This window comes from Anguilla rostrata, chromosome 10 (genome assembly GCF_018555375.3).
Source record: "Anguilla rostrata isolate EN2019 chromosome 10, ASM1855537v3, whole genome shotgun sequence".
Lineage (NCBI taxonomy): Eukaryota > Metazoa > Chordata > Actinopteri > Anguilliformes > Anguillidae > Anguilla > Anguilla rostrata.
Window position 1 is genome coordinate 3,171,529 of NC_057942.1, and position 10,245 is coordinate 3,181,773.

At 51.6% G+C, this 10,245-nt stretch overlaps 1 protein-coding gene across 1 annotated transcript in view; it reads right to left on the reverse strand.

The window, feature by feature from the left end:
• Positions 1-2,006: 2,006 nt before the first annotated feature.
• LOC135233706 (smoothelin-like) overlaps positions 2,007-10,245 on the reverse strand; it is a 72,145-nt gene continuing 63,906 nt past the window's right edge. The window contains exons 16-20 of the mRNA XM_064297506.1: positions 10,110-10,185; positions 9,531-9,710; positions 9,116-9,242; positions 8,630-8,781; positions 2,007-2,604 (exon numbers count right to left, since the gene is read on the reverse strand). Of these exons, the coding sequence (XP_064153576.1) occupies positions 2,451-2,604; positions 8,630-8,781; positions 9,116-9,242; positions 9,531-9,710; positions 10,110-10,185 (689 nt within the window). The 3' untranslated portion in view covers positions 2,007-2,450. The remainder of the gene's footprint in view (positions 2,605-8,629; positions 8,782-9,115; positions 9,243-9,530; positions 9,711-10,109; positions 10,186-10,245) is intronic.

The following is a 10,245-nucleotide window of genomic DNA, read 5'->3' on the forward strand; positions in this document are numbered from 1 at the left end:
CCGTGGCAAACTGTGTCCTTCACAGACTCATAGAGGGTCACAGAATATATTTATATATATTTTTTCAGAACAGGCCTTTTAGACCACAGTTAATTCCGTTTGTTCCCAGGGCCTTTGACAAACAACCCTAGAGAAATTTCAGCAGGAGGGGGGAACAAAAACAAAAAAAATCTAGTCCTAGACGCGAGCGTTCGCGTTCCAAACCCTCTCTACAGCCTTGGGAATCTCATGGCCGGGAATATAGACCTCAGGTTGCCATAGGAGCATCCAATCGGAAAGGAGAGAAGCGAATTACATTAAAACCAATTTTAGAACCAATATACATACGTCAACATCTTTGAATTTTTTTACGCCGAGCAGTTATAACCATATAGCTGTATTATCTAGAATAAATTTCTTCCCTGAGATACTTTTTTTTTTTTTTTTAAGGTTAATCGAAATGACATCACCCTCTTTTCACATTTGTGATGTCATAAATCTTTTTTTCTCGCCGCCTAATTTCTCAGAAAGTTTCATCTTTTCGTCGGTCATCAATTAACATGAAACTGCAGCTCTTCTGTGGATTCAAGGCTGTAGAGAAGAAGTGACTCGGGCGAAAACCAGAGGTCGAGCCTCTTAAAATAAACCTCAAGCAAAATATATATATACACATACATTTCTATAACCGCTTAAAATAATTACTCCATAAAAAATCGACCAGGTGCTGGCTAGAAGTAGTTCTGTTATAGCGTGTTCTCACCTGTAACACTAAGTGATAAAACACTACCCTGGTGTGAATAAGGAGCCAGTGAACACAGGACAGGTGTGTGTTCACCTGGCCGCGCTGGCAGTGAGGGGACGTGTGAAGGTCACCGCAGAGGTCACTGGGGGGGCGTGGCCTAAGCAGAGACCCGTTGCTGAGCCCCGAGGTCCGCCCTGCGTATGACGCAAGTGAGACAGCTGCCAATCAAGGCCTCGAGAACAAGGTGTGCGGATTCCTCAGCCAATCAGTGACTTGAAATGCACCACTGGTGCTGCTGAGAACACCCCAAAAACCAGCAGACACTGTGGCCCTCCAGGACTGGAGTTTGACACTTAGCTTAGACCGTTACCCACAGCGACTTCCTCGGCAAGCTCACTTGACCTAAGGTCTGGATGGCTTCAGTTTAATTTATGGGTAATAACAGAGGGGTGAGTTGTGACCTTTGAGGTTCTGGAGGAACAGGTGGCCAAAATACGTGACAAACAGGTGTGGGGTGTATGGCGAACCTGCTCACGAAAAGAAATGGAACTTTCAACAACAGTGTAAACAAAAAAAGGCAACTTGGATCACTTCTGACGGAGCAACACAAAGTGAGTGAGAAGAGATGTCTGTATCCATGGTGATTTGAGAGGCGGTCCTACGGTATGTATGTACTATTAACCTATCAGGACTCCGGGCTCAACAAGGGGTCGTGCATCTACTGGTGACATAACTATAGTACAGATAAAATAACTCTCATTACCAGTGCTTATACATCATCGACTTAAATAGAAATAATAACAAATATTAATAATACAAATAATGATAAAATAAAAAATAAAAACAAAAACTATTCAAGTAAACGTGTTTTAAAAAGCATGCAGGTTTTGGTAACGTGTATAACAAAACAACAGTACCGGGGGATAGAGACAGAAGCTATATAAAAACCCATCAGATACAAACAACCATTCCTCCTATAGCATCTTCAAAAATAGCATCTCATTATACAAAAATGCCCCCGAGTGAGAAAATAAGGCAGAGGAAAATAAACAGGTGACTTATAATTCATACACACCGTCCACATCTTCCATCTTGGGTGACAGTATTATCTCCAGCTACCTGTGCTGTGATTGCCCCTTGCGGTGGGTGGGTGTTCAGCCAATCAGAACTCAGCACAGAACTCCCGCTGTGGGTCATGGAGGCCCACGTGACCGCCAGTTATTTATAAAATCATAACTACATAAGTTTTAAAACTTTAAACTTAAGGTTGTTTTTTTTAAAAAAAAAGAAAAGAAAAGAAAAAAAGACTAAATATAAAAACCAGATGTGAAACTTTGGCATTTCAGGCGCACTGAGTGTTCGTTCTTGGCGGTGTCGACGCGTAGCTCGTGCAGAGCGTGGTTTTTGGGTACCGCTCCCTCCCCAGGGCTGACTCTGCGGGGCGTGTCCGTGGCCCCCCAGCGCTCACGCCTCTGCGGCGGACACAGGGCGGCGGGGGCGAGCGCGAGACGGATAAACGCACCTTCGGCCTCCTTCAGGGGTCGTCTGAGGAGCGGTGCTGGGGGGGGGGTTCATGGACGGAGGGTGGGGGAGGTTGGTGGCGGGGGGGGGGGGGGGGGGCAAGAGGTTTGGCAGATTATAAGTTGTGTGTTTTTTTTTTTGTCCACTGTCCAAGGAAGGGGAGCGGAGAGCCATCAGTGGGTGGGTGGGAGAGCGGGGAGGTCAAAGGTCAGAGGTCAGCGAAGGCCTGGCGGGTCATCTCATACCGACGGAGGTGGTTGACCAGCGACTGCACGTAAGTGAAGACGCACTTGGGGTCGGGCTTCTTGCCCATGATCATCATGTCCTCCACCTCCACGAGCGGCATGCAGTTAGCAAGGGCCCTGAAACAGAGGGGGGGGGGCAGACAGCATGTTCGGTGGGGGGGCGGTGTCATACAGGCAGCCACTCCACAGAGGTGCGGCACACAGAGACGAGGGACCTTAAGAGTTCTTAAGAGAGACAAATAAAATAACCCACATAGGACTCTGCTGTGAACAACCTCAGCCACGATGACTGGAACCTCAGTTAAATCCGTCTACAGCAACACGTTCCCAGTCAAGCAGAACCGAGGTCAACGGCCATGTTCAATTCATGCAGTTTCTCTAAGAACCTCCTGAAGAATGCCCAGCCTTGCTTGAACAAAAAACGACGATTCAACAGAAGAGATCCATCCCGATATTTGCAGTTTTGTATTATTGCCTGAAAATGACAGGATGCCATATATGTATATGCCGGTTTATAAAATATGGCTGTAGAGAAGTGACTCATGGAAGCAATTAACTGGTGTTTATTGTTCATAATCATGATCAAAGTCGGAATGTTTGCAAAATGGGAGGGTAATTAATCTAGATCTGAGGCAGCAGCTTCACTGTCTCTTAATCGGGAAGTTCAAGACTCCTGGAGCAGCTGCTGTGGAGGAATTAAAAAACATCCACTAAGCATTACTCATCCCCCCTTCTGCACCGCTGCTCTCAGTTCTGTTCTTATTTCCTTGATCACAGTCAGGTGTCATCAAGATTAAACATCTGAATGACTACCATTTGCTGTCTTCTACACGACTCCAGTGTTGAATCCGGCAGAGCTACAATAATGAAAAACTTTCTAAGCTGCAAACACAACAGAAGTAGCAGAACCCTGTAACATGGTCGCTTTTAACGAACAGAGCTGTAGTGACTTCATTAAGTTCATTAACTTGGAAAATGTAACATAAAGGCCAAGCTGACCAAAATATTTGTACTTCTGCTGTCTAAATTTTACTGTTTCCAATAGTATTCAAAAACTTTGAAAATACTGTACATGGCCACTAGATGTCAGGCTGTACACACATGGGAATGGGTCAGGTAACGCATGAAGAAAATCAAGGATTCCTGTCTGCAAGCTCAGTTATCTGATAAAAGGAATACACAGGGGCAGGAAACTAAAGAACAAAGGGAGACAAAGGGAGTGTTCTAAACAATAGCAACAGCGCTACTTGAACAGAGAAAGACGGCATCATTAACCCTTTGAAGAGTGGGTTTCTGGGAATGTTATTTTTTGTGTTCTAGAATTCCTTTGCTTTCAGTCACCAGTAGTGATTGTGACATCAGCATCAGAATGTTCAGCTGAGAACACTCTGATCACATGTCTGTGACCTCACACCTTGAAGGGTTAAAGAAAAGGAACACTTTCAGTCCTCCACTACCAGTTGACCCGGCCAAGACCATAAAAGGCCATTTTAAAAATCTGGCAGTTGCTTCTGAGGTAAAGGCTCTTACACGCACTGACACTGGACCCAGGATTTATCCCCATCCCTCTGGCTTTCCCACACAAACAACACGAGGGGATACGGCGGCCATGTTTTAACGCAAACAGACGGCAGAGAGATAGGTCGCGTCGATAAAAGCCGCCCCTGCTTCCTGCTCTCTCACACGGAGGGAGCTGGCACAGACCAGGCTCCCTCCTCAATCCCCTCTCAGGTTCAGAAAGTCCTTTTAAAGTGCCGGCGCTCCAGATCGGGAGATAATGCTGGCGCTCCTCAGCTTGGCCCCGGGCCCAGAACTCAATAAAGCCATGTTTGGCCGTCTGGACCCGGGACCTCGCTTGCATAATATAACTCTCTGCCCCCTAATAACTTCAACTGTAACATACAGAGAGCCTCAACACCCCAAACCATCCCCCCCCACCCCTCTGGGAACCTCAACATCCCAACCTCCCTCCCCCCACACTCTCCCCCTCGGGGACCTCAACACCTCACTGAGATTCTGAACACTTCCTCACTTTCTTTGACTCTGTTCCTCTTTGCGAGACATTGGCGTCTGTCTCTGCAGTATTAGTTTCATCCGTACACTGGTGGAGGATCTGGGAACCCAGAGAATCACTGAGGAGCCCTCTCTGCGGCTAGCCTAAGCACCAGGCTAAGCCCCTGCAGCCATTAAAGGCATTAAAACACAGCGTAAATGTTGAGAATAAAGTCGAGTGAAATCTGAAACCCAAACATAAAGGGAGATAGAGATAGAGAGAGCACACTACTGCAGTCACTTGGACCACCGTGCAGTACTGGCTTTAAACTTACTGGACGGACAGTCAACCCAAGGCCCTGAACTCACTGAACCTCTCACTCAATACACCTCTGCATTCCCATCCAACCTGCAACCAGCCAATCAGATCATAGCACCCTTCCCTGCATTCCCATCCATTCTGCACACAGCCAATCAGATGGCAGCACCCCTTCCCTGTATTCCCATCCCTTCTGCACCCAGCCAATCAGATCACAGCACCCAATGATTCCCTGCATTCCCATCCATTCTGCACACAGCCAATCAGATCACAGCACCACCCGCACTTGCAACCACAGCCAATCAGATCAACACTGCATATAGCATAACAACAGGAAACATTCTGATAACACTGATACCAAACCCCTAAGAACACGGCAACACCACCCACCACCCCCCCCCCCCCCCCCAAAACCATTGGCACGGGATTCCCTCCGTGCGCTCTTCCCCACTCTCACCATTCAGCGGGATTCGGGCCGGGAGGGGGGGCGACTAGGCGCGACTCTAGGAGGAGTTTTTGGTTTTGACCAGGCCTTTCAGCACCAGGCCCCGGTAGAACTCCTGGAGGTACGTGTACACGCACTTCCAGTCCGGCTCCGCATCCGCACCATGTCCTCCACGTCCAGCAGCTGGGGACAGTCCGCTAGCTTCCTGCACCCAGCCGGGGGGGGGGGGGGGAGGGGAGAGGGGGAGAGGAGAGGAGAAGAGAGAGAGAGAGGAGAGAGGAGAGAGGGAAGGAGGGGTAGAGAGGCAGAGAGAGAGAGATACAGAACAAGGGAGAAAAAGAGATAGAAAGAGGGGAGGAGGGGGAGAGAGAGAGGCAGAGAGAAAGAGGGGAAGAGGAGGAGGGGGAGAGGCAGAGAGAGAGAGAAAAAGTGGAGGAGGGGGAGAGGCAGAGAGAGAGGGATGGAGATGGGGAGGGGGAGAGAGAGAGAGCAAGAAACACAGAGATATAGAGGTAGAGACAGCAGGAGAGGGGGAGAAGACAAAATAAAGAGCACAGAGGATGGGGGTAGGAAAAAAAGGACAAAGTCGGGGTAACAGAGGAAAGTACAAAAGGAAGGAATGACAGGAAGAGTGAAGGTAAAGACAAAAGAGGGAGACAGAGAGAGAGAGCGAGAGAGAGAGAGAGGAAGAAAAACAGCAGTGAGCAGCCAAAACAGAATAAAACAAACAGGGTGAGGAGAGAGAGAGAGGAGAGACACAAAGAGACATGAAGATTACATTCTCTGTGAGGAGGGGCTCGAGCCGCTCACACGTATGTGCACACAAACACAGACACAACAAAACGTCAAATGGAGCTTCAGGCTGCATCCATTTCGCTCTTTTTGTTTTTCGGGTGGGGGGGGGGGGGTGCGCTGAGGACACACACACAGACTCGGACACGGGGGGGGGGGGGGAGCAGCCCGCCCCCCGGGGTTTTGGACCCTTTGCTTTGTTTTGTCCCGTTACAAAACAAAGAGGCGTGGAGTACCCCAAAAAAAAAAAAACGACAGGTGGTCACATGGTCACAAACAGGTTTTGGGTTTCTGAATGAAGCCATGAGACAGGGGGTGCGGTGAGGGTGGGGATGTGTGTGTGGGGGGGGGGGGTGGGGTCCCCCACAGACCCTTAGTGGGGGGGTGTGCCAGGGAGGAGGTTGTGAAGGGGGGGGAGGGAGGGTTAGGGAAAGGGGTAGATAAGGTAATTAACTGAAAAATGAGTGCTACTGATTGGCCAGACTGCCTTCACACCTGACTCCCAGGTGAAGGGAGGGTGGAAATCCAGCAGTTCTCGGCCCTCGAGGACCACAATCTGAATAACAGGCTTGTACAGAATGTTACCTACTGGACAATAAACGCATAAATACATCAGATGAGTAATTCTGACTGACTGACTGATTGATTAACTGACTGATTTGTAACAAGTGGACAGGACAGGAGAATGAACTTCATTCAATCTCTGGTAAATCTGGGTAAGGATTTTCTTATTTGGGTTTCAGATGATCCAATTCAACTGCTATTTCTATTTTAGTGCACCAGTCATTATCTAAACCCTTTCTGCCTGTCCAAAATGACACAAAGGCTTGTATGTATATGTATAGGCTTTCTGGGGGGGGGGGGGGGCAGGTGGGGGGGGGAAAGTGCAGGTAGCACATGCAGAATGCAGTGCGAAGAACGAAGTGCCATCATCATCATCATCAACCTCAGTCAGCAGCAAGTGAGCAGAGCAGCCACCTGTGGGTCAGAGGTCAGAGGTCACAGAACATACCTCCTGTGAGGAGCGAGAGGAGAAGGGACAGGGAGAGGAGGAGAGAGAGGGACGGAGGGAGGGAGAGAGGGAGAGATGGAGAGAGGGGGAGAGGGAGGATGGACCCGCTGCGGGACAGCACCCGTCCTGCAGTAACCTGGCGCTCGCCCTGGGGTGGAGGAGGAGGGCGGGCGGGGCGAGGCGGGGCGGGGCAGGGCGGGACGGGTGTTTCTGTTTTAGTAAAGGGGGGGTCAGGGACGGTACAGCACAGTTACGGGGGAGAAGCGTCTCTGGGGAAGAAAGAGCAGAGTTTGGGCTGGAGAGGTTACGATGCGCACGCACTCACACACACACGCACATGGACACACGCACACACACGCACGCACACACACTGCTCAGCGACGACAACACACGCGCAACACGACACGCACACACGCGCTCACACACACACACACACGCACGGACACGCACGGACACACACTTGCATGTACGTACGCACACGCGCAAACACGCACGCACACACCATCACACACACACCTTTCTGAGGATACACTCCACACTGAGAAGTAGTTATGGTCAAGTATCGGTTCTCATTAACTTGGGGGGCGGGGGGTGGGGGGGGGGCGTGATCTGGCAAGGTGTATTTCATTCATTGTCCTCCAGTACAGTACCTCATTCCAGACCAGAGTCTATGTGATCTGGGGGGGGGGCATTATCTGGCAGGATGCGATCCACTCGCAGTCCCTCGTCCAGCGTGCCGCGCCAGGCGAGAACCTGGCAGCACGTCAAGTGGCCCTCTTTACTGAGCTCAGCAGACCTCCCAGTCCCCTGCTCCTCCAGGAGCCCGGCTCATTAACACAGAGCAGGCTGACCGGCTGAGCTGAGCTCATTAACACAGAGCAGGCTGACCGGCTGAGCCGAGCTCTTAGAGAGGGTGGTGGCTGGCGACAGAGAGAGCTGAGGAGGAGCGCACTTCCGCTGTGCTGGAGGGATTCGGGAGAGGGCGGGCGGGCCTGCTGGAGCAGCCCTTCTCCTGCGGTGATGTCATTACACACACGCCGCGACCATGCTTTCACCCACCCTCCCCACCAGGGGCTGGACCGTGGCACTCACCAAATTTGACGCTGCCCCAACACAGGCAGGCCCAGCAGCCCCAACAGACTTGGCTTTAAAAAAGTTTTTCCAAAATTCCGAGTCAGTGTTCCAGAACTCCGTTGCTGTCAGTTACCAGTAGTGATTGTGACATCAGCATTAGAATGTTCAGTTAAGAATGTTACAATCATGTATGTGATCTCACACATTAAAGGGTTAAACTCAGTAACACTCAGAGGGGTGGAGGGATGCTCAACAGATTTTGGGGAGGAGGAAGTGTCTGGTGGTTCATCTTGAGTGACAGCAGTGTGTGTGTGTGTGTAAGTGTCTGCTGATCAGTGTGCGTTGTGTTCAAATTCGTGTGTTGTGTGTGTGTTACAGTAGTGTTGTGTCGTTGTGTTGTTAGATGTTCATAGTTGCTGTGCATGCATATGTGTGTGTGTGTGTGTGTGTGTGTGTGTGTGTGTGTGTGTGTGTGTGTGTGTGTGTGTGTGTGTGTGTGTGTACTCACTCTGCCGTGCTGAACGCCACCTCGAAGTTGTGTCTGCGGTTGCTGGGGCTGAGGGAGTCGTAGTCGAAGGCCTGGGGGAAGAAGTTGTGCACCAGCGCACAGAAGGCCATGCCATCGCTCCAGCTGGAGGAGAAGTTCTGGATGTCCACGTTCTGCAGGAAACCGGGGGGGGGGCGAAGGAGGGGAGGGAGGGGGGGCAGAGGGAGGAGGGAAGGGAGAGGGGGGGGCAGAGAGGGAGGAGGGGAGGGAGAGGAAGAGACAGAGAGGGAGAGAGAGAGGGGGGGGGAGAGGGAGAGAGAGAGCCACAGAAAGTGGGTATGATATAAGGTGAGAGGGAACACAATCCTAACAGCGCATGACCACAGCTAATATTAACAGCAACTTCAGTCGGGCTTTCTGCAGGCCGGGGACAGCCCAAAGTGCAGCCAAACCACACGCCCCAGTCGCGCCCCAATCGCAGCCGGACCGCGTCCCGGCGCCGCCCACCTCGTAGGACCGCGTCTTGGCCCGGCACCAGTCCAGCAGCATCTGCTTGATGGAGTTGGCGTTGGGAACGCCGAAGCTGGTGGAGCGCTGCACCTTACTGACCCGGGACACCGCCGCGCTCGCCGGGCTGGGGACGGGACAGGGTGCGTTAGCCAACGAAACCAACTAACTAACTAACTGAATCAGCCATCAGTCAGCCACTCCACCACTCACTCACTACACTCACTCACTCACTCACTCACTCACTCACTCACTCACTCACTCACTCACTCACTCACTCACCCCCTCTCCTCCTCACCCCACCACCACTCCCTCTCCTCTCCACCCCTCCTCCCCTCCTCCTCCTCCTCCCTCCACTCCCCCTCTCCTCCTCTCCTCCCTCACTCACTCATTCACTCCCCCCCCCACCCCGTACCTCCCGCTCTCTTTCTCCAGTTTCTCGATCATGGCCCGGCGGGCCTGCGCGGCTGAGGTTTTGGGGAGCGTCTGCGCCCTCATCAGCTCCTTCCGCCGCTCGGCCTGCCGCCGGTCCAGCGCGGCCAGCCCCCCCCCGCCCCCGCCACGCGGAGAGGAGTCATCCTCGCGGTCAAACACGCTGAGGGGGGGGGGGGGAGAAAAACACGCTTTTAGTCCAGAATATCCCACCCCCCTCTGTCTGTCTGTCTACTGGAACCGTGTCAGTGAATTACAGACACAAAACTCAGATTCTCTACTGAGATATGAAAGAGTTTCATGTGGAAAACTCTAAAGCTGCAGCCCAGTTTATCAGGACCTCAGGGCAGCAGCTCTCATGCTGAGAGAGAAAGAGGGAGGGAGAGAGAGGAAGAGGGAGATGGGGTAGCGGGAAAGAGAGACAGACAGAGCAAGAAGGGACAGAGAGAAAGAGAGGGAGACGGAGAGATACCAAGGGAGGAGAAGAGGGTCACAGGGAATGTGACAGAGAAAGCAGGACAGAGAGAAAGAATCCACCTGAGCAGAGACTCTGCACACTCACCTGCCCACTTTCTTACTGCTGGAGCTGGAGCTGGAGCTGGAGGAGTAGCTGTAGGATTTTGTCTGTACCGTCCCCTCTGTAGGGAGAGAGAGGGGGCGGGGTAAGATGTGAGATGTAAACCGGGATTCAATGGGGG